Source organism: Lutjanus erythropterus, chromosome 7 (genome assembly GCF_056507025.1).
Source record: "Lutjanus erythropterus isolate fLutEry1 chromosome 7, fLutEry1.hap2, whole genome shotgun sequence".
Classification (NCBI taxonomy): domain Eukaryota; kingdom Metazoa; phylum Chordata; class Actinopteri; order Lutjaniformes; family Lutjanidae; genus Lutjanus; species Lutjanus erythropterus.
Genome location: NC_139323.1, coordinates 9,668,102 through 9,693,078, shown reverse-complemented (window position 1 = coordinate 9,693,078; position 24,977 = coordinate 9,668,102). Strand labels below are relative to the sequence as shown.

At 40.2% G+C, this 24,977-nt stretch overlaps 2 protein-coding genes across 2 annotated transcripts in view; both read right to left on the bottom strand.

Annotated features, from left to right (window-relative positions):
• Positions 1 to 16,651, bottom strand: part of LOC146323568 (cadherin-7-like) — a 31,997-nt gene extending 15,346 nt beyond the window's left edge. Inside the window, exons 1-3 of the mRNA XM_084722576.1 lie at positions 16,527 to 16,651; positions 7,826 to 8,692; positions 1,066 to 1,360 (exon numbers count right to left, since the gene is read on the bottom strand). Coding sequence (XP_084578702.1) covers positions 1,066 to 1,360; positions 7,826 to 8,494 — 964 coding nt within the window. The 5' untranslated portion in view covers positions 8,495 to 8,692; positions 16,527 to 16,651. The remainder of the gene's footprint in view (positions 1 to 1,065; positions 1,361 to 7,825; positions 8,693 to 16,526) is intronic.
• A 6,451-nt stretch (positions 16,652 to 23,102) lies between these two features.
• On the bottom strand, positions 23,103 to 24,701 carry psmb11b (proteasome 20S subunit beta 11b). The gene is made up of 2 exons (XM_084723168.1): positions 23,973 to 24,701; positions 23,103 to 23,894 (listed from the first exon to the last, which is right to left on the bottom strand). Exons 1-2 carry the CDS (start codon positions 24,699 to 24,701, stop codon positions 23,538 to 23,540), a joined length of 1,086 nt encoding a protein of 361 aa, XP_084579294.1. The 3' UTR covers positions 23,103 to 23,537.
• Between the last annotated feature and the right edge of the window lie 276 nt (positions 24,702 to 24,977).

Below are 24,977 nucleotides of genomic sequence, written 5' to 3'. Positions count from 1 at the left end.
TCACTATTTCCTGACATTTTACAAATAAACGATTATTATTACTATTACAAATTATTTCATTTGAAAATCACTGATGGCAGCCTTAATGAGGTTGAGAAGTTTTATTGATTTTTTTCAGATTATCATAGTCTGGCTATTTCCATGGCTCTGGAGATGGCAATGTCACTACTAATTTTGATCCAGACTGAAATATCTCAACAACTATTGGACAAACTGAGTGAGATCCCCAAATGATGAATCTTATATCATCTTTGGTGATCACCTGACCTTTTATTTAAGACCATCATACAGTCAAAATGTCAATGTTTTCAATACATCAATGCTAATTAGCAAATGTTAGCATGCTAATTTTAAAGTAAGATGGTGTCAGTGTTGCCTGGCGTCACAGAGCGGTTAGCGTGGTTGCAGACTGTATGTTGTGGGACCTCCTGCTTTTCAAATTAAGTGCACACATTAACATTAAAGCAGCCACACAGCCTGCATGAGCAGTGCGGCTGATGGTCCATTTAGACTCAACACAACTGTCCGTTGCTTCCAGTTGCTTGCACTTTGCAACTTTTTGCTTTTCACCGCGTTAAGTAAAGCGGCACGTGCTCATCCTGGTGTTGAAAAACCCTTTGCATGCGTCTCATGCGCAGCTGCACCGACACTTTATCGTTCTCAAATTCAAATTCTAAGAGTGAACATTATCGACTATAACATCCTCAAAAATTTGAATATGTAACAAATGATTACTGTCCATGGAATGTTTCTGCTAACAATCCCAAAATGCTTCCAATGTAAACTATTGAGTAAAGGGCTGTCCACACCAAGAAAGAATTATAACAACAACTATAAATATATGGTTTTAAAAACTGCTCTAACTTAAGTGTATGCTGCTGGCTGTTGTTATAGTTCTGCTGTGGACAGTCCTTTAGTCTTGTTTTACTGTGAAAACACTGGAATCCACTGTTAGCTCAATAAATTTAAGCTCCCTATAAAGGACAGTTCTACTTTTACATTTAATAACCACCTTTCAAGAGATTTTCAGTGGTGGATCACTTTATTCTTGCTTTAGCGATGTACCTATATTGGCCATCTCTGGCACCATGGCAACGTAGGGTTCATTGGGGAAGACAGGCGGGTTGTCATTGATGTCCTGCACTCTGATGATGAACTCAGAGGAGGGCTCCAGGGCTCGGCCTGTCTGACGGTCTGTAGCCGTTGCGATGAGACGGTACTGGTCCTTCTCCTCGCGGTCCAGAGACTTGGTGACGTGTATGTTGCCTGTGTTGCTGTCAATAACAAACACAGAGCCCACTCCCTCTCCCTCCAACATATACTTAGTGCGGCCATCTCCTTTGTCCATATCTGTGTGCAGCTGGAAAATAAAAACACACCGAGTAAATAACTGCAACCGCTCCAGGCAACAACACTTTCACACAAACACTACGCCGATGCAGGTATCGCTCATTAACCCTCATCTATTTGTCTGGCAAATGCTGCAAACATGACTATGTGAAATGGGTGATTTATGTTAAGAGTGGATGCGCTCAGTGAATTTGAAATGAATGGCACCAGGTGTGGAAGATACATATGGGACCAGGATGAGTACTGATGCATACAGCTAATTAACTCATTGGACCAAACATGCCATTGGGGGTTTGTTCGAGGCAAAACCACATCAATGTGGACAGTGGCCCTGCACATGTCCTATATGTATGTTCACAGATGCATTCTGTGAACACAGGCCGTATCCATCTGTAAATCTTTCTGTCTGTTCTCTCCATCTGTCCCATCTTTCCCCCTTCTTGTAAATCCATCTGCCTGACTTCCCTGCACCTTTTAAACCACCTCATTCCCCAGTCCTTGTGTCTTTCTCTTTTCATCAAGTTACCTCGGTTACAGAGAATGCCCATCTGCTCACATTTCTCAACCCCCCCCCCTCTCGGACTATCTGTTTTGCTCTCTGGTGCAGAATACTCGTTTGGTATTTAATGGCAGCGAGGATATTAGTGCGAGCTAGATAGGTAAAAGGCCAAACACACAGAAATAGAAAGCTAAAGAGATTACTCAGCCTTCATCACACTGAGCTTTCTGACCAGGAACCTTCACATCTCTCTACCCTTAAGGCGCATCTGCACATGTTCATAATCCACAAGGCTTACTCACAACCTCTGCTGTGGACCTCAGATACTCATGAGAACTAAAAGCTGAATTATTAATTCAGCTGCAACAATGACTGTAAAATAAAAGAAAATGAGAGTTGCATTTAACTTCATAGTACAGTAACAAGCAAATTAGACAAAAACTAGAAATAATGTTCTTTCTTAGACAGTATTAGACTTTTATCAGACCCTTATTAGATTTTATAAGAGGGTAATTAGGAACATATCACAACAGAACTGTACTGTAACCTAAAGTGTCTTATTTCCTACTGTTAGACCCTTTATTAGACTTCAGTAGAGGGTAATTAGGGACACTAACCCTAACTGTGATGTAACTAAAACGTATTGTTTCCCACGGTTAGAATTAGGGACACATTACAACTGAACAATATTGTAAACCAAGGTATATTATTTCCCACTGTCCCCACTGCAGACATATCATAGCATTACGTAACATTACTACATGCAACATACAACAACTTAACTTGGTAGCTCTGGATCACATATTGTTTTTAAATGGGGTAGGTGCAGACATGTGATTTCATTTTACTTTACAGTACAGTTCTGTTGTAATGTGTCCCAAATTACCCTGTAAGAAATCTAATAAGGGTCTAACAGTGGGTAATAATACACTTTAGTTAGTTATTTCAGTACCGTTCTGTTGTAATGTGTCTCTAACTCCCCTCTAAAATCTAATAAAGGGTCTAATACAGTATAATAAAGAACATTTCATTTCTGCTTTTGTCTGATTTGATAAAAATACTGCTTTTTAAATCTTATTAATGTACTGTAAAATGAAGCGCAACCAAAATCATTTTTGAAGGCATATTCATTTTGTTACATGGAATTTATTTGTGCAACAGAGGGACAGAGAAATGTAATTAGTTACATAATGATATGCATAGAACTAGTCAAATCATGTGTGTGCTTAAGACAGATGCTTACTTGAAAGTATCCGTGTATTCCAGCATAATGCATGTTAACAACATCTGCTCATGAAAGTGCAATTCCCACACACAGTGCACAGCATGCAGGCACAGACCAGGGGAAAATATAAGATTAGTGTACATTCTGTGTGTGTGTGTGTGTGTGTGTGTGTGTGTGTGTCTCTTGGAGGATAAAGTTGGGGATTATAGAAACTCATGATAGCATACCCTACAAATTGCTAGATAAGGGACTCAGGCTTTCTTATTCATCCCTACACCCACATCCCTCTCCCTCCTTTCTTCCTTAAAGCTAGCTTCGATTTTGATCCCACACTTCACCACGAGAGACATCTTTGTCAGAGTCTGTGCCTATCTCGCTCCCCTGCTCTTTGCTCCCCCCCGCCACACTCCATCCTCTCTCTTTCTATCTTTCCAGCCCTCCTCTCCTCACTGTCTAATTGCTGGCTCAGTCCTGCTGTGCTTCAGTCAGCATGGAAAAATACTCTCACGGTGGGGAAGAAATTTATCCGCCCCGTACAAACAAAGCTGGAGAAAGAGGAAATTGTCTCTTCCAATTGCTTTGTCACTTTCTCTCCTACTCTGTAATCTGAATTTTCCCCTCCTCTCACTCATGCAGTACATCCACCTCCGGGTTTATATCTGCTTCACACAGCTTTCTTTGGCAGCTAAATTCTTTCTGTTTCGCTCGGGTTGAGGCACCTGTGATGTGAACTGCTGATAACTCACCTCAAACCTTGCACCGGCAAAGGGTTTGAAAAGATAATCTCTGTATTTTTGGCAAACAAAAATGAGCTGCCTCTGAGAGAAAAACATGCTTCCAGCCCCCTTGCAATGCAGGGATGCTTTATTACATGAATATCAACATCAAGACTATACTTGCCGAGGAATGAGCAGCCTTGTGTGTCTACTGATTGCTTTAACACCCCTCCCTGACTGTATCAATAACAACCAGAGAGGAAGATTAAACATTTATGAGGTGTATACTGCACTGGTAAGAATCCAATCTAGACTGTCACTATAAAGTATACTGCTCGCTACAAAGTGGCTGGCAGCATTCCCTGTTAGCGTTACAGCTGATATAATCCTACGCTGAGTATACTGTAGCTGCCAGCGGCTGCATTAGTGTGGAGCGCCTGACTGTGAAATGCTACAAGTAAACCCCTGGGATCCGAATGGTTCAGGTGTGCAGTGGATTAAATCATCTCAGTCACTTTTCGTGTTGCGACACAGACAGAAGTTGAAGGTTGCTGGCTGGGCGACGGCAAAAACTCAAATAAGTGACACGACAAGTGGGGCGACTACTGCACAAACACTGCAATTATACAGAGTTATATTTATGTCCCTTTCCTTGGCGTGTGATGGGACATTTGGAGAGCTTTTGCAAGCACATAAATTAGATTTTGTGGAGAAATTATTACCAGGCAAAGAAAATAAATCTATCTGGGCCTCAATAAATTCATTAGCGTGTTTGCTAATATCCACAAGCGTGCACAATTTGCTCATTTGTCCTCAGTCAGTGTCCCTGACCCTTGCACTTGGACATTCACAGTATCTGTATTGGTCTTAACATCTGCGTTCTCTGCTCTCTCACTCAGCTTGACTTGCAAAGCTAATTTTAGATGCAGCTCAATGTAATATAAAGATGCAAATAGATGCATATTTGCACTACAATATATCACATATCTGCACCTTTACAGCGGGCCACAATTCCAGCCAATCAGAAAATTAGAATATGTCATTTCTAAATGGCTGTTTTGTCTCCAGCTGGCTTGATAGTGGTATTATCAGTTACTATGAGAGTGGGAAAGCACTGGAAGGTGAGTAAGCAGCAGTCATAATAATTATTCTATAGTTTTGGTTACATACCTCGTTTTATGAATCTTCATGTCTATTAGCTTTAAATTAGCAAAGTTCCAAGTAATTAATTCTACTGTCTATTAAATGGAAATCTAAATTTGCTAGACTAGTTGACTATTATAAGTGTGGTTACATATTGCTTCAGTTAATGGTTATATTTCCCACTTTATTCTGACACACACAACCTTGTTTTTATTTTCAAAGTACTGCCAAATCACACTGTTTTAGATGTCATCTTTGTCCCACTTTTCATCTGGCTGGTTTACATCCGGGGATTAGCGCTTGCCTGCCAGGGTTGCAGAAAGAGGTAGGTTTTACATTAATAAAATATCAATAATTGGTTCTATGGACTGGTATTTCTGGTTCCAACTAGTAAAGAGAGCAATGCTAATCAGTTCTCAAAAATCATTAACTAAAACAGTTGGCAAAATTAAGGTTTTTATATCATTTTGTACGTCCCAGTAGTGTTCTGTCTGTATTTGAATCAATAGTTATATCCTGGTTGAAGTACATATATTTTATCAAAAAAATGTTATTTTTCCATGTGATTTGACATAGGTTTTTGCATGACGTTGTCACATATAAATCCCCTAGGTTGAGGGTGGGGAGGACATCAGTGCTGTAACTTACATCACTGGCTGAGTGGGAGTTTCCATTTGAAAAACCCAGAAAAGAACACACAAGGCGTTGCCATTTAAACTGTATAAACTATTTATGAGGAGCTGTGGAGCTGATAGCTATTGTTCCGGTCCTTCCATTCTCCCCTAGTAACCGACAATCCTACTAAACATCCCGTTGGAGGCAAAACAGCCATTTAGAAATCATCTATGACAATATTCAGATTGGCTGCAGATTATGCCACGTTCCCCAAAGACCACCATTATAAAAGGCATAATCAAATGCAAACAAGGTCAATTATTACTATTTGTATTATGAATTTTTGATCAATGGAGGTTGTATATTTATAAAACTTTCCAAGAGCTAAAAAGCCATTTTTATTTTATATGATGTCATCCTGTTGTCAAGTGTATGGGACCAGTGGGACTGAGCAGGCGGGGCTGAAGAAACACTAATGTGTATGTGCTGTGAGCCGCACAACATGAGAGCAGCAAACCTGGAATGCAGAAAACTTTTTTGGCTTATGCAGTTGGCAAGCGACTTTAATTCAAGTGAATGGGTGTCATCACTGTATCTCGTTCTTATAACACATCCATGGAGTGCGCAGACAAGAGCAGAGATGTTGAGAGCAAGACAGACACAGTGAGTGAGTGTCCAAGGGTTTGTGAGCCGCACAGACTGGGAAAATGAGACAGGAAATGAAATGACAACTGAGTTATCATTGTGCATTTATGCGAATAATGGCTCACAAATGCATTTATTTATGAAAAATGGAAATAAATGTTCGTAGCAGAATAGACTTTTGTTTGCTCAAATTAAATTATTCTCTCTTTCGAAATATATTTTCTGTGCTTGAAAAAAAAATCTTTCCCTGCAGTCAAAATGCCCCATTGCACTCTTAGGAATGAAGCATTAAATAGCACTCCATACACAGTAGGCAATTTTATTGGGGACGTGGAGGGATGCCATTCCCCTTGGTAATCTGCCACCCTCCCTCTCCATCCCCTTGTAGCAGAGAGAGTACAGAGCACAAGGTTTGTTTAGTTGAATATGTTAGTCTAGCCTGCCTGCCTCATCGATTCTTTATCTGATTAAGGTTTGTGCAAGTTTAGAAACTCTTAAAATCGTCCCGACCATGGCTCTGAAATATCAGCAGCCTCACTCCGCTGTGTATCGATAAATCTATGGTGCTGAAGTAGCAGAGGGATTTGTAATCGCACCTTTCTCTCTCAGTCCAGTGCTCAGTCAGTGTTGTCTGGAACCTGTAATGTTCTCTAAACTATAACCCATAAACCAGGGGTCTCAAACTGCCAGTACCCCCAATATAATATAATCTGGCCAATCTTGCAAACTCCTTTTTCAATAAATTCTAGTTGTTCTAGTTGTTCATACCAATTTAAGCCACCCTTCAGTTGAATACAACTGACATAAGACCACAATTCTACTACAAAAAAGAATTGTATGTATGTATGTATTTCTTAAGGGTTGCATGTTGTCATTTGCTTATATTCTATGTCCAGAAAAGAAAAGCCTGTTGATCTATATTTCTCCATCTGCGAAGCAGGCAGAGCGGATTAGCATGTTATCAAGTGACATTTATGATCAGTTACGTGACAAAGCTGGAGTTTTCCCCATGTACTCTGTGGCATTTGACGAAAGCACGGACAAAACCGACAATGCTCAGTGAGCCATCTTCATCAGAGTAATAAAGAAATATTAGAAGTGACAGAAGAGATCCGCAGCTAACTAATTTATATAAAAATGCACAGAAACTTGCATTGCATTGCATTTTTTTGTTATGTAGGATGAAAATCTGTTGGTAACTGAAACAGAAAAGTACACTATAGAAAATGAGCTTTGTTGCAGTACTTGAACATTGAAGTGGCCCCCCTGTGAGATGACATCAGTGGCCCTAAGCCAATTTGAGTTTGAGACCCCTGCTACAAATATTTAATACTTCTATACTACAGTGTAGCCTATATACTCTATAGATTAGTGTCTCATTCATGATCAAAGTGGCAAATAGCAACGTGTAGTCGCTGTAGAGCAAGAGGACACACTGCTGTCTGTGGTATTCCTATGATATTTCTATGATCATTCAGTAGTGTCACACATGGGTGTGTGTGTGTGTGGGGGGGGGGGGGGGGGCAGAAGGCGCTCCTATTGGGCCACCTCCCCCTCTTAAAAATGAACAAACTGTCATACTGTCCATAGCAATTACATACAGGTTATTCTCATGCTGTTACAACAGCTTACCCGTCCAATAAGCACAGGCTCTGGCCCTCTGTACTCCTCGATCACAAAGAACTGGTTCCAGAGCCAGCTCCTCCGGCGGCGTGAGCGAGGCTCTGCTGGCTGCAGGTACGGCCCCGACCGCCTGTCTTCAGACTCCGTGACCCATTTAGAGCGGCCCCGTGTCCTCTCAGGCAGAACGTCATCGACACCTGTCTCCAAACGGAGCCAGGGCTGGAGAGCGTACTCCTCGTCTGAACTCGGCACTAGACTATGAGCATTAATTACACCTTCAACCTCTCCATTAGTCAAATTGCTTCTTTTCTCGTGGTTCAGACTGAGTTCAGGGCTATGTTTAGGTATGAGGGGTTTGGCAGCAGATTCCGGATATCTAAGTATGTCTGTTTGCCTTTCCGTGTTGTCTCTTGAGTCAAAATCATTAGGTTTTCTGTCATTTAGTCTAAAAGCCACATTTGGCAGGGTTCTTACGTCATCCTTCGCATTCTGGTTTTCCAAATCTTTGAAACTCACAAAAAAGTTGTCCATGGACTCTGGATGAGGGAAAACTTGTTGTCTTTTGCTTGATATTACTTGCGAATCCTGCTTTTCCTCTGAAAGGCCAGCACCCATTGAAATGCCACTTCTTTCCCCTTTACAGAATAAAAGAAAAAGAAGCACAACATGTGCTGCCATCGCTAATTAACTGATCAGTTTGTTTCAAAGAATAACCGATGAATGGCTGATCAGATGCACGTTTTCATGACGGTCCATCTTGTGTTGTAGCGCCGCACGTCTCCTCCTGCTTCAGGTTTCTTCTCCCCAGAGTGAGTCTTCATCTCGCCTTCTTTTCTCGCATTTTCCACATGCAGTACACATGCTGCGCAGGATCACCTGAGAGAAGACATAATTAGAGTGATCTTGACTGTATTCATTAAAATGGGAGACAAGTGCTTCAAGATGCTGAAGTGAAAAGATGGTTGACATTCTCCTCCTTAACTTATAAAGAGGAGGTTTGATATTTTGGAACAGATCTGTAGATTTTTTTCGATTGTTTGTTGAACAGTTCTGTTTGCTAACCTGAGCGCTCTGCCAGCAGCTGTAAAAATAACTGTTTTACAGTCTGATAAAAAATGACTTCAACACACTCTTACAAACAAAGGTGCTAGTAAACTGTAAAGCGTTCTTCAGTTTGTTCCCATACCCTTTTTGATTTCTGGTAGAACCTTCTACCTAGAACCTAAAATACAAGGCTATACTGAGAACCATCTGTGAAAGGTTTTGCCTATAAACCCCCTTTAAGAGGTCCTAAAGGAGAACCTTTCTATAGTGCAGTGGTCCTACCCACAACCCTCTGTGGGGTTTCTATCCAAAATCTTTCCAACTTCTAAGGTTGTGAACAAGAACCCTTTTATATTCAAAAGATTTTATCTAGAACCCACCTAGGGGGTTCTAGCAAGAGTCCTTTTATATTCTAGGGGTTTTAACTTGAACCCTCGACGAGAGGTTCTAAAGGAGAACCCCTCTATAGTGCAATAGTTCTACCCAGAACCCTCTGTGGGGGTTCTATCCAAAATCTTCCCAACTAAGGGTGCTAACAAGAACCCACCTAGGGGATTCTACTGAGAGTCCTTTTATATTCCTTTTACATTATGACACCAAGAAGCCTCGACAATCCCTTAACAGGTTCTTTAAGTATTTCAACAATCCTTGAAGAACTATTTCTTCCAAAAAGGGTTCATAATGGAACCTTTAGTCTTACATAGAACAGTTGACAATCCATTTCTTCAATAACTTTCCTTCAGAAGTAGAGCCCTTCAAGAAGAACCCTTTTGGAGCCCTAATTTCTAGTGTGGGAGAATTCTTGTCATACCAGATGCTGGTATTCATATCATTCTCATTGCTATTGTCATTGTTGTTGTGTGAGAACCCTGTTATTGATCACTCGGTCATTCTCAGAGAATTAACTGTGGTCTTAAAAATTTTTCAATTAATTTACAGCCCGAGGGCTCGGTGGTGAGGTGGAGCTCAGGTACTTTACTGTTCCTTGTCACACACAATTTGCCTGGACATCAGGTGATTGATGTCATCCCTAAAGATGGTCTCCCCATGCCTCAATGCCCAGTAGTGAAAGAAGTTCCCCTTAAGAGATTAATTAGGCTCATAAATAATTCAATCAATGACTTGTCCTCATTTCACAAAAGTTTAATGATCTGCGTTTCGTTAGTATTTAAGTCAGATCCCGACCATTGATCTTTGAAATTTGATGTACTGAAAAGTGTCAGCAGCTTAACATGACTGAAAGTGTGCAAACGCAGTTTTTCCAGCCACGTTTTCCCTGCATCCATCACTCTGCCTCAATATTTTTATTTTTCACCTTTATGCATGCATGGAGGCATTCATTATCTCTCACTCACACACACATAGTTCAGCAGTGCATGAGTCAGATACAGTTGCTGTCTTCAAACATTCTTAAATAAAGTTTTCATGAATCTCTTTTGCCATGAATTAGTGAAAAATTTAAGCATTTAAATTCTAAAGAGGAGGAGATTTCTGTGCATGACCTGCTACGCCATAAAGATCATCACATAGCTCTGTTTACATGGACAATATTTTTTCAATCTGACTGAAATCATTCTGATAATAAATTTCAACTTAATTATTTCATGGATGCAAAATAGAATGATCTAATAAAACATGTGTTTACATGCCCCAAAGCATTAATGAGAATGAAACTTTTTTCACATATGCAAACTGGTTCCGCTTGTCTAATCTGCTGGAAAATATAATAGAACATTCTGTTTTGCAAACTGCCAGTAAACAAAAGTGTTTCTGCCTTGTTATTTTCAGGATGGACCCACATCATATCCTGGGAACAATAAAGGTGTTTCTTCTGTTTTTTGAATTAGCCTGCGCTGCAATCTCAGCCGCACATACTTCCTGCCACTTTCAAACAGGTGAGGAGTGCAGGAGGACCTGTGCAGCGCGTCAGGAATATTAAACTTGGCGCCCCTATCTCTGCCAAAGACCAGGAGCCAGTGGATGAAAGTCCAAAGCAGAGAATGGTGGCAGAAACATTTCACTCACACCCAAGTGGAGCAGACATACAGACATGTATAGACACAGAAATGTATTCAAAAAACAAAAATCATATTGCGATTACTTTGAGAGATATTGTGATTGCCATGTGATTCATAGTTAGTGGGTATGATCATTTTCACTGAAAAAAAAAAAAAAAAGAAAATCAGGATGATGCAACACATCCTCATACATAAACAAAATAATACGTTGATTGTCAGTTACTCCCAAAACAACATACATTACTAGTGGAGAGTAGAGCAGCAGAGCAGTGCCAGGCTCGCTGGCTAACTAGCTAACTATGCTACGTGTGCACACATGGTTTACATTGTAAAACGGTCGCAGTTTGGTTATGTTTAGTCACAACAAGTATTTGTTTAGGGTTAGGCAATACAACTACATGTTTAGGATTAGGACAAGATTGTGGTTTGGGTTAAAAGACAGAAGTCACATCACTTGCACAACAACATAACTCATGTGACATTAAACTTACTTATTCTGAAAATTTTTCGCAGTTTGGTTAGGTTTCGGCACAAAAACTACCCGGTTAAATTTAGGAAAAGATCGGGGTTTGGGTTGAAATAACTGTTACATATGTCACATGCAGGCTGCACAATATGTTAAAAAAAGTCATGCTGCAAATATTTTGACTGAAATTATGACTGTGATATGCAGAACAGTTAGTGATAATGATCATTTTGCACTTTTCATTTTTAGAGATTTTTTTTTATATATATTTGTTTGTGTTTTGTCACACATTCTTCCTTTAACAAAAAAAATGCTGCTTCTGTGATTTGGATATTGCACTTGGCCATATTGTGATTTTGATAATATTTTAATTAATTGAGCAGCCCTGATTTAGAGAAAAACAATTGGAATATCCCTCTGGACCTGACCAAAAATCCCCTCAGATCAGGCTGGATCAGGCCAGTCTGTTCTGATTGAAATATTCACATGATGTGTTTTTATTCTGATTGGGCCACTATTTTGATTTCTTAGCGTCCATGTAAATGCAGCTAATATGTGGCCATAGAACATAAATGACAGCATGTATGCATGGCCTCATCTGTGGTCTAACTAACTAAAGTGAAACATGTGCTTTGATTAATTTAGATGCAAATAAGCACAGAGTGGGTCCTACTGTACAGTAATGTGTGGGCCTTTGATGGCACTGTATAATATGAACCATAACATTCTCTGATATACCCAAATTGATATGCTTCATTTAAAAGGAAGGACACATGAAAATGAAACCAATGTTCTTTTTCACTCCAGATACTGACCTACTTTCATAAAAGTAGGCTTTAGAACAGACTCAATTTGAGCATTTGATCACAGTTAATAGTAATAGTAATTACTAATCTCTTCATGGCATTCCTTCTTGAAAGGAAATTCACCCTTGAATTTATTCTTTTCATTCTGCACCCCAATTACACCAATTCCAACATACTGTGTGTAATGCTTCATGTTGAGCATTTGCATCTGTTTGCCATCATCTTAAATCTAGCAGAATACAAGAAGTGGTGCATCCAAAACACTTTTGTCTTCCTCAGCTATTGTGTATTAGCACAGATCTGAGCTCACGGCTTACATTTCTCCCTGCTAGCTTTGCTCCAAAACCACGTTGCCAGCAGTACATGTCATTCACTGTTGTTTGAAGTCTTTAGAGTATGAGTGTGTATGAGATATGTGTGAAATGTAAGGCAGGGATAGAGGATGAAAGCGTGAGGACGATTTGCTGTTGCCGGCTCAGAATGGAATGATGAGTGGTGACATAGCTCTAAATTGCAAATCGCTGTTTCAGTCTCACTTCACTCTGCATCGAGTCGCTTCACTGCAACCCGGCTATTTCATTTTTATTAAAAATAGCCTGTGCATGTCAGGCCTTTTACATAGGGAAAAATGGGAGATGGAGGTAGAGAGGGGAGGGGGGGTGTAATGGTGGTGGTAGGAGCACACGGGGGGGAGGGAGGAGGGCAGCCCGGCTGCTTGAAACAACCCAAGACGTGGACAGATTCAGTTCCATTTGAACATCTCTGGCTTTCTCTCCATCTGCCATTCGTCTTACTGCTTATATAGACCTCTCATCCATTCTCACTGCCGCTCTCCCGCTCTCTGCACACATGGAAATCTCTTAAGTCTTTCCAAATCAGACTGGTGAGGAGCAGCCCACTGTACTCAGCACATCAGTCATTCATTGTAGTCAAAGTCTGGCACTCAGACAGCTTAACCTTAAGTGATAGAACGGCATAAGAACTGTGCTGAGCAAGTGTTTAGACATGTCCTTATCCGTCATATGAGAACGCCTCAGTGGGTACAAGGTGCTCTGTCTATATTTGTGCGTGAGATGATCATTTCGTCTATGACATCACATCAGTCTATGTTGTAAACTAGGGTTGTTCCCAGTATATGAAATACAATGTGTCTATCAGGGGGGTCCCCCCTACCTAGAGCCCCAGTGTTATACTGAAGTCTTACACAGACTCAATAACCACAACAGTATTTTCCAGCATTCTTATTTGTGAACAAATATTTTGCATTTTGAGTAATGAAAATTGGACATGACAATTTAAGCTACAATAAATTCTTGAAAGATTTTTCCAGAGATCTCCTAAAATTGTGCTGTTTGAGGCTACGGCTGGTCAACCAAATTGACATATGTCGATGTCCACAGTGAAACACTGCAATGGATCATAATATCATTGCTTGGTTAAAAAGGGTCTTTGTCTCAGCACCACACGACATGCAGGCATGTTGCAATGATCAGCAGCTACAGCTTATTTTTTATTTTCTTATTTGCCTCTCCCACATGTCAAAAAAGGTAACAGCTCTAGGGCAACTCTGAGGGGGCACACTATCTCAAATACTGAAGGCAAATCACAATGGAATAATGGTAGGGGGCTCAGCAGTCAATGACTGTCATCCATCAACCCAACCTTAGCTGAGGCTTTTGGGTGGTACAAAATGTAAGTTCTGCTGCTAGGGGTCTCTCTCACACAATAACAAAACATGTAGTTTGACAGTGTTGTGATGTGGTGGGATCATGGGAGTTATTTCACTTTTAAACAGCATCCATAGCTGATGAAAATCCAGATACAATAGCAGCATCAGAGGATCCCTCTGATGCTGCCTCAAATGCTGCTATCATTATCTGTGAGTATGCCAGTCTTTGTACTGATCCAGTACCACACCTTGAAATGTAGACCTTTAATCTGGCCTGAAAAGTTGAGCCCGTACAGGCCCAGGCACGGCAAAATTCTGTCTGAACCTGATCCGAACCCATCCTTCATTAGCCAATGTCAGCCTGAACCCGATTACAGCTACACAGTTTTCTTAATAAGCTTCCCTCTATGAACCGAACAGTTGGAACTGGCAGTGACAGGGACAATACATGGGTGCAATTTGAACAGGCAACAACAAAATGAAAAAAAAAAAAAAATTACTACTAGTACTACAACAGATGATAATAATGGTTGTTGACCACCGGGTTCAGGCACAGATCTCAAACTCTGCTGCTTCCCTGCAGCTTCCAATACATGATTTTTCACGTCACATTTTATGGCATTCATTATGTATTTCTCAAAGTTTTACAAAACATTTAACCTGAAGCAGGCATACAAAAATGATAGGAATCATATCACACACATACAGAGTTACTAGTATACAGTAGGGCTAGGCAATCTATCAATAATTTATTGATTTTGGATATCGTTAAATCGTGATACGGCATAGTGGTATGTTCTCATTACTGACGACAAAGCATCAGGCTACAAGTCGTGAAACATGGCGCCAGAAACTTTTGTCCAACAGTTGTCGCTGTGTGTGGCACTACAAATCAAACTTGAGCTGGCCTTTTTTCAGCACTCCAGTGACACGTCAACCAGTTATATGTCTTTGTTGTGGCACTTCAGTGTCCTGTCAGCCCACGATTCCTGCACCGTGTAAACAATGGAAGAAAGGTTTATTCTTGCCATTAGCAAATTTCCAGTTTCATTAAACCCTTCCCTTTATGTGAACATATGGTTAAGTGTTGTTTTTTTTCCTGGTTTTAAAGGCTGCATTATAGTAAAGTGAATCAGACCACTCTAGCTGTGCTATTATTTGCCTTTACCCATTTAGTTATTCTAATCACATTCCTGATGATTATTTATCAAAAATCTAATTGTGTAAATATATTGTGAAAATATCCCTACAATACTGTCGCAATATCAATATCGAAGTATTTAATCAAAAACACAGTGATATCTGATGTTGTCCATATGACCCAGCCCTATGTTTAGGACTGCAGCTAACGATTAGCGATTAATCTGTCATTTATTTACTGAATTAATAGTGATAGTTTTAAATTAATAGGTGTTTAAAATGTCAGAAAATGGTCAAATGTCAATCATTGTTTCCAAAGGCCCAAAGATATTCAGTTTACTGTCACAGAGTAAAGAAACAAAAAAATATTCACATTTAAGAGGCTGAAATCAGAAATTTTGACTTTTCTTAAAAAAACTGCTGACTGATTTAATTGTTGACGTTTCATCTAATGATCAGTTAATAATCTCTTAATCAAATGATCGTTGCAGTTGTACATGTGTCATGTCAGAGAAAATGTATTGAGATATAAATTGTATATCGTGCATTATCATATAATATAAAAATACTGAGATATTCTTTTCGAAACTATATCTCCCAGCCCCAGTACAGCTGCTAAAAGAAAATAATAATATCTATATTAATGCAGTGATATCAGAGAGGTACTCGGTATCAACTGATGTACAGGGTTTTGGAATCAGTGCATCAGAAAGTAAAAAAATCATATAGGAACATTTCTATTGTAAACACAGAAAGACATATTTCCCAGAGCACATGATGGCTTTTTGCAGCTTCCCTTTGGTCTCTCTTATACACACAAACACACGCACACACACGCACACACACAGACACACACGCGCACGCACGCACGCACACTCACATCTGGACTGCTTATTAGCATATATCCAGTAGAGATACACCAAACAGCCCGGAGCGTGACCTTGTCTTGTTAGAGGAAGCCAGAAAAATGACCTACTTGATGCATGTTAATGTGATTTACACACTTGGTCTAACTATTATAATGAATGCAACGTCCCCCAAATATTGCCGTCGGCTACTAACCAAGAAAGTCCAGAGACCCCCATCATCATCACTTAAAACGAGGCAGCGTCCCCGCATGAAGGTGCACGCGGCAGGTGAGTATGGCGCGCACGGAACGAGCACGCGCGCACACACAAACGGTACCTGGGCAAAAAAAAAAAAAAATTGAAGGGAAGCATTATTATCCGAACCATCTGTCAAAGGCTGGCGCTCAGTTCAGTCACTCAAAACGTGGTTCGCTTTTCCAAATAACCGCGTGTTATTTCACCCAAACAGCTCGCACATGGAGGCTAACATCTGGTCGTGTTATCAGAAGGCGAAAGGTTTTTTTTTTTTTATTCTGAAACAGTTGGAAACCGCCGCACCGTGGATAAGCCTGCGAAATGAAAAACTGCACGATAAAGTGGAAAGAGCCGAGCAGAGGAAACTTGTCACGTCTGTGCAGGCATAAGAGGCTTCACTTCAATAAACTAGTGAGTCGTGAAGATAAAGAAAAAGTCCTTTAGCAGAGTAGAATAGAGCTTACCGTGTGTTTGCGGCTCTGCTTGGCTGGTTCGCTGGTTTAACGGAGCTGAAATGATCCAACGTGGGAAAGAAAAAGGATGCCGAGGTTCATCTGAGCTCAACGTGAGGTCTGTCCACTTAGCCCAGTCTCTCTCTCCCCCTCTCTCTCTTTCTCTCTTTTCCTCTCTCTCTACCATTCCTCCCTCCCCACTGTCGCTCTCTCTCTCTCTCTCTCTCTCTCTCTCTCTCTGTCTCTCTCTCTCTCCATTAGTTTTAACTATCACAAAAAGACCATGGTCACCCTAAAAGCCTACTATTTTTGAGCACCACACAGGCAAAACGTATCCATATTATTATTATTAACGATAATTGTATTCAAAATCAAAGCTTTGGTTATTAGGGGAGACAGGGGACAGTTGCAACCCATTTTGCTTTCCTCTGTTACTGCAGTCCTCAGGGCTTCCTCCAAATTTGATATTTTTTTTAAAGTTTTTTTTTCAAGAAATAATGAATTATTATGAAGTATGAAAATGTACATTAAGGTGAATCCAACATATTTAACAAAGATAAATCAACCTTTTCATTAAAACAAACAAACAAACAAACAAAAAAAAAAAACAACAACCCCCCCCCCCAAACATATGATATACACCCTAGTGGTATGCGAACTGTCTCTAGTGGTATGTGAAGGAATGTATTTTGTTTGTTTGTTTGTTTGTTTGTTTGTTTTTTAGGAAAGTAGTCACTTTAAACAGATAATACTATCAAAATAAAACCAATTATAAAATGAAAACGCATAAAACGGATGGTGCAAAACCACCGTAATCATGACTCCAAACATGAACAATTATGAGGAGAAGTGCTGACCAGGAGGAAAATATTTCGAGCTGCCATGTTGAAAATAAAGTGGAGCACATGCACAAGTGGTTATTTAAGAAGCACCAGTAAACAGCAGCAGCTGCTAGCACTAAGTGGCGCAAGCCGTAAGGTGGTACTTGGAGAGCTCAATATTTTCTGAAGTGGTACGTGGTGTAAAAAGTTTGAGAAACACTGATTTACACAACATTGGCAAAAGGCTACCCATGAATCCTTGTGTTATCCTATGAGCTAGCGAACCTACTAAACCACTGTGCGGCACCGTAACAGCAAACTAATTAGTTATATTCCTGAAAAAGTTAGCTGTATTATTATCACTTTAGTGTACAGACACTCTTGTAAGCGAGCAAGAGACTGTGGCAAACCCTCCACCTCAAACCACTTGCAAAAGTACAGATGGTGAAGCTAACACAAGATTAGCCATGCTACAACTGCTGCTGACTTAGCAGTTATTAAGAGCAAATGAGAGAAGACCCTAAAGTATTCAGTGCAATGGCAGGGGACCCTGCTCCATCTCTCTGTCAGGTACAGGGGTCCACAGCCTGACAAACATTACCAACCAGGCTGAACCAACCAAATACATTACATATAGTATATTATTTATTTTTATATTAAACTTACATTTATCTGCTAATCATTGACACTATTTAAAGATGATTGCATATAAGATATTATTAAAAATATTTCTTTGAAAGGAAGAAATCAGATGTTGCAACCAACTTCCACACTAGGGGGAGTTGCAACACAGCTCAAGGGACAGTTACAACGTTTTGAAAATAGCAAAATGACATAATGTGAATGACAAAATGTGTATTGCTTTTGTATGTTGAAAAAAGCAATACACATTTGTATTTGGGAGAACTATCCAAAAATTCAGCTTGACAAAAATGGGCAGAGGGTCTAACTGAGAATGTTGCAACAGTCCCCCTGTTGCGGCCATCCCCAGTCTTCCCTACCAAACGGCACAACATGTATCTATACTGATATTAATGGTAACTGCCATTTCAGTTTTGAACCAAATGTCTCCATAATCGTCACTTTGGTTTCTAATCATCACATTAATTATTATGGTGTTTTTTTTTTTCTTTTTTTCAACAACACATGAATCGTTTAAGCCCCTTTAAAATTTTCTCGTTTGCCTGTATCATTTCCTTGAAGCAGAGTTTAGTAATCTGCTTAAATGCAGCCAGTCTGCATAATCATCTTCAATAAGTTAGCATTTTCTCTAGTTATTCCACCCAGAAGCTGGACCAGAAAATTGCTACTCAATGATGCATTAAAAGATGAAATTTCACCATTAGTGTTCTCCCACTCGCTAAAAACATGCCTACCATCTATGGCTATAATTACCCCCCTTCCTCCCTCTTTTCTCCAGTGAGATGAATGGATTGTTCGGGATGTTTTTTCTTGGAAATTGACGATCAATTTAATATACAGCACATTTATGTAATTCAGTCTCTCCTTAAGACTTTAAAGGAACAGTTCACACCAAAATCAAAAACATTTTCCCCCTGGCCTGTGGTGCTGTTTATCCATCTCTCCAATATACTGGGACTAAATGGCACAACTCCTGTGGTGCTCAAAGCACCAAAAAAATACATTTGAAAAATTCAACACCATGTCTCTTTTCAAATATGTGAAAACTGTAGTTCCCAAAGATTCTACTGCAGAAAGAAAGCAGTTCCTACATGAAATTGCTGACAACAAAGCAACCGGGGCATGATTTTTGAAAGGAGACACTGGTTTAGAATTTTTCAAGTGTATTTTTTTGGTGCTTGGTGCTCTCTACAGCTGATATCTCAGAAACTAGGCAACTCACACCAAAACAGTCTAGATGGATAAATAGCACTACAGGCCAGAGGAAAAAATATGTTTTTTTGATTTTGAACTGTCCCTTTAATTTTAATGAAAAATTTCAAGGGAGAAAAACGACTTAAAGAAAGACTATATAAATTAAGACATACTTACTCTTCTAAATTTCAGGGCTGAATGCTCAAAAGTCCTGTGGATGTCCAAGATTTAAATAATAAAGGGACAATTCACCTCAACATCAAAAATAGGTATGGTCTGTTAGTGGGTTTTGAAGATATCAGGATATATATAGAGACATCTGCCCTCTCTTGAATATAATAGAACTAGATGGCACTGAGCACAAAAAAAAGCCCAGCATTGTCTCTTTCAAGAAATCATGTCTCTCTCACACAAGATGATCCACAGACCTTGTTGTGAGGAATTTCATGTTAACCATTTTCTTTCCACTGTATTATTGATTTTGTCCCTTCAAGTGCAATGAACCTGTATGTATGTATGTGATAACCCTAAAATATTAGGCAATGTGATATTTTTACATTTTTACATTTTTTTATTCCATATCTCCTGGAATAGAATATGTTCGTGTCTTGCCCAGATGTTTTGGATATTTTTATTTTGTGGAAAAAAAAAAAAGAATTTGATCTTTTGATGAAAACAGTACTTTCAGCACAGTGGCAGAATCACATGCTTTGAGCATCTCAATACTGTAAAAAGTGATCATTTCATCTACAGAGCGCAGTCTTGCTTTGCACATCGATGTTTCTTGATCATTCTCGAGTTCTGCCTCTTGACTAAGAAACAAGAGAGCCTTTAAACAAGTGGTGGCAAGACAAATGTTCACTGATATGACTAGAAAGCAAACTTGCAACCCTCAGGTCACTCCACAGATCCCTTGTATCCAGCTGGGTTGGATACAATATGGAGGTTTATTAATGCCAAAAGTACTGCGCAAGCACAAAACAAAGCCAAGCTGTAATCAATCTGCTACTGAGGATGTGAGAGCTCTCAGGGACAAATTTACAAGTGCAAAACATGTTCTGAATTCTGACTGTGAGAGGGAGCTGTCAAACAATTTCTGGCTGTTGGGGTCATATGTTTTCCAAGTTCTTTTAGAGGAATGAAAAAAACCCACCAGATGTACTGATGTAAGTAATAAGGCAGGGTCTGTGACATTTCACTTCTTGGTCAAATCCAGTGGAGTTTGCTCTGCTCTCAGCTGGAGTTTGCATGCGAGAAGTAGAAACTGCCAGAACTGAACAGAAAGCTTTGAAGAGGGCAAGCAAAGGAAGCCCAAACGCCCACTGAGTCGCAGCTCGTCTTCCAGGCTCAAAACTTTGATTACAATCACAATTCTGTCCCGTGCTACTCTCAGAACTTATTCTGTGCTTGCAAGCCTTATCCCTGCAAGCTTTCAAATCTGGACTACCAAATTGGTTTCCACTCCTTTTCACTTGCTCAATAATTCTGCCATTAATGAATTTCCAAAGATGGGAATTATGGATGAGGTTGGGGAGGAAGGGAGGCTTTCCCCTCTTACTCTCAGAGCTGTAGTCAGTCGTACAGTAGTACGAGTGCAGGTTTGTGAAGACAGTCTACTCTCTGATGTTGCACTGGTGACATGCTGAGCATCATCACGCATCTCTGCCTGTAATTTATCTAATACAGTGGATAATACATAGATATACAGTATAGAAACATAGGCACATGTTAGCCATGTCACTGTGTAAAAATAAGCTCATCATATTAGCATGTAGAACCACAACCCTACAGGGAAAATTCACCACTTTTCATGTGAATGTCCAGTAAGTGTTGATGGTAAATGTGATCAGTCGATTCAATAAATTCTTCAGTGTGTGCATTATTGGCCATGAAAGCTGAGTTCTCCTGCCTGTGGAGCTGTGACTACAGTGCCTACATGTACCAAGCTTTTGACGCCCACACCCGCATTGTACCGCCACCGTAGCCTATAGATATCACTTTGTCGGCCAAAACAGTGCTAGGTGACAAAAATACTCATCTAGTACACCCCCTGGCTACCCAGAGGCGCAGACTAGAAATCAAGGCTCAGTCTGTAGTTCAGTGATGCTCAGCTTGTTTTGCCTGTGGAACACTTTTTGCAAAGTGACAGGAGACCAGGAGCAAGTTAATGAACAGATGTTAATAATAATGGTATTTACCAGGTAAAATGAATAAACATTAAAGGAATATCTCTTCTTTCATCTTTCTTTGAAGTTCTTTATTTTCAAATTAAATGACTTATCAACTGATCTTTTTAAATAAATCAGAGTTTTTCAAAGTAGGAGGTGGGCCATTTTCTTTTATCTGAGAGGAGGCCTTCAGTCTCACTCTTTGAAAACTCCAGAACTAAATTAACATGGTTCAAGAATTGACAGATGAATCTGATATTTTGATATTTGATATCTGCATTTAATAACTGCAAATGGATTTTAGGTGTAAATGCTCTGGTAACATTAAACGTAGCTGGAACCTTTTCCCTCATACAGTCACTGAAATGTTGGAATGATTCATAAAAATAAATTGATACTACCACGGACAGAATAAATTGCATATTTAAGCTCTTTTAGTGTGAAATACACACTTATGGTTTCAGAATTAGCCTTATTTCTGCATAACTTTTGCTCCTCTTCAGCTAATAGTTGTCTTCCCCTGCAGCTCAACGACTGATCCTACTGAACTTTGCACAACCTTAAAAGGATAGTTCACCCCAAAATCAAAATTATCTCATGCTGATCGAAGGCTGGCTTTTGTTTTTTCAGTCCACAAAACAATGCTTTCACAGTTTCACAGGAAAACAGTGTTGCAGACTCTCTGAAACGGTTGAAGTAAATGATGACCAGTTTTCAAATGCAAAAAAAAAAAAACATTTTGGTGTAATCCAAGTCTTCTAAAGTTGACTTGAAAGACATTATTTACACGTTTTTAGCCTGAATCTTCACTGTAGCTCTTTAGCTTCAGCTACCATCTGAACTGGATGTGAGTGGCGTGATGGTGTGGACACGCAAGTGAACAACATGTTGGGGCTCTTGGAGACAGTATGGAGGCTTTTTTTTTTTTTTGGTTGTTTTTTATATGTGAAAACTGGTCACCATTTACTTAAACTGTTGGGAGATTCTGCTACACTGTTTTTCTGTGAAATTTCCTGTAAAACTAACCCTAACCCTTCAATTGGCATTTGGAGGAGTAAATAATGACTGAATATCATTTTTGGGGAAGCTATCCCTTTAAAGACCATCACACAAAGATCAGTCGTCTCTATTACAAACAGCCTCATTTATCCCATCATATAAAACTGGCATATCTGTCACTCCTTCCTGTGAAAAGCAGCGTGATCTAATTTATGTTACTTGAAAATGGTCAGAGGGCCACACAGCACCCTATCAGGGGCCAGATTTGGCCCACAGGCTGCAAGTTGATTATCACTTCTTCCTTAACACCAGCCATGTCAGTCACTGTGGCATCGCTGTGAGATCACTGATGCAGCAAGAACAACAGATTTTGCAGCAGGAGAACTCTGCTTTCTTGGTCAGTATAGCAAACACTGAGGGATTTATTGCTTTAACTGATGACATATGCTACAAAGTTTCCTTCCATATGGTGAACTGCCTCACTGTTGAAAACTTTCACCATCACTTTGACTAAACTGAAGTTTGAAAGGCAGTGAGAAGGATGAACAGCTCTATACCGTCTGCCCTAATACCCTTTTCAGCCATTGTCACTTGAATAATTACTATTATGCTTAATTTACTACCAGACTGCTCAAACAGAATGAACAGGCAAGTTCAGCAAAATTTCATTTATTCATTAATTTATTGAAGTGTCAAAGAAACTTCAGACGAATTCTGACAGCAGACACAAATCAGTTTTCACCTCCTTACTGTTTATTGCTACGGCTAAATTAGCTCTCTTATAGATGGCAGTACATAATGACCTTCAGACTGCAGACATTTAGATTTTTGGACTGCTCAATCTGGTCCCTTTTGTTCTGCTTCCCTCTGTGTTTATGCGATTCAAATACATGCAGTGGTAGGTTGTAATTATCCCTCATACTTGAAATGATTCATAATGTCTTAACGTCTAAATCAAAATGCCAGCCAGCAGTGTGCTGTTAGAATACATTTTATCATCAGCGCAAACAAAACATCAGCTGTTTATTAGAGGGAACGATATGCATGCCCAAATCATTTGAGAGATAGCCTGGAGGATGCAACTGCCTGTCCTGTTCATTAATTTAGTATCTGCTGCAAAGATGCCATCACATCTCTCCAAAATATTCCCCGATGTTTGCCTTTCTTTTCTCGTGCCATTTTGTGTTTGTTTCATGTCTTTACTCAGACAGAGTCACGTCCTGTCTCTCCTTTTTCTCTTGTCTTTCTTTTTCTCTGTAATATTCCTCTTTCAAATCCTCTCTGCTCCTGCGAGTCCATCCTTTAGCGGAGATGTGATAGATGTCTACATTGTTCCCTGAGTATGCATCCCTGTATGTGGCTCTGTACACAGCCTCTCTGGCTATTGATGTGGCCTCATCCACCGTCAGTCCCCAGTGAACCCCCTGGTCCAAAATTGAGTAGGCGTAGGGTGATCCTGACCCCACAGAAAAGAGCGTTCCCTGCAGGCGGGTGCCATCACTGCACACGTAGTGCAGGCTGGGTCCAGATGAACTCAGTTTCTTTCTGGCAAAGCTCTGTTTATCACCAATTGTTAAAGAAGAACTTTGAATCATTGCCTTTGCCAGAGAGGCCTTTTCAAGACTGGTATCCACAGACGTTCCAAGATCAGACATTAGACTCTTTGTTGTTTCTCTACGACCACTGAGATCTATCTTTGCACTTCCATCTGCCTCTCCCCCATCCCACCCACATAATGTGGCAGCCACACACAACTCAGTTCCCTTAAACGGGTGAAGCATGTGGGAAAGCAATTTGGCAGCTCCGCTTGTTGATAACCGTCGACCGTGACGGAGTTGGTAGAGCCGCAGTTCTCGTGCCAGAATCCGTTTCCAAAGGGCACAATCAGCTGAAGTACCTGAAGTAGTACCCACCAAGTGACTGTGAATGGGCAGGATCTTCTGTGAGGCTGGGCACGCCACGAGCCCAGAGCAACTGGACCGAGTGTCTGCTGCGGCCAGCACGCCACCCTGAAACATGAAAGCCAGGGTGGTGGTGCCATGAGACATGGGAAAAGGCAGCGGGACAGGCTGAGAGGAAGCCAGAGGAAGACTTGTGGGCAAGGAGAGGGATGGTAAGACGGAGTCTTGAGATGAGATGGCGCTGGAGCTCTGGGCGGTGCTGATTTGCCCAAACTGTATTGGACTTTCAGCCAAGTATTCTGCCACTGGTATATAAAAATTAAACAGACTTGTGCTGCTGCTAAAGGGCAAACCAATCACATAGCCAGTACCAGTCTTTTTTCCAAAAGGCGCTGAAGAACATTCAGAGGTTATACTGTCCAGAGAGAAGTCCTGGAAATTGCACAGGTCCTGTAAAGCCATTGAATACGATGCTCTTTCCCCCCTCTTGAATCAAGTCCAGTTAAAAAAGACAAAGGTTTGTACTGTCTGACATTTAGAGTTGTAAATTGTACATGTTAGGAGCAGTCACCCTTTATATAGACAAGAAGACCGCGTCCATCTACGCGTCGTCTCATAAAAAAAACCCAGATGAGCAACAGTTACCGATGCCTCATTCCCCTGACTTTGAAGCATGAACAGTCAGTAGCCCATGGGTAATTAGTTTTGGCTGTGATATCAGGTTGTTTTTCAGATCAG

Coding starts and splice junctions, on each gene's coding strand:
- psmb11b (XM_084723168.1), bottom strand. CDS start 24,701: ATGGCTTTACAGGACCTGTGCAATTTCCAGGACTTCTCTCTGGACAGT. Junction 23,895..23,972: donor TGTCTGATCTTGGAACGTCT/GTGGATACCAGT, acceptor GGTGATAAACAG/AGCTTTGCCAGAAAGAAACT.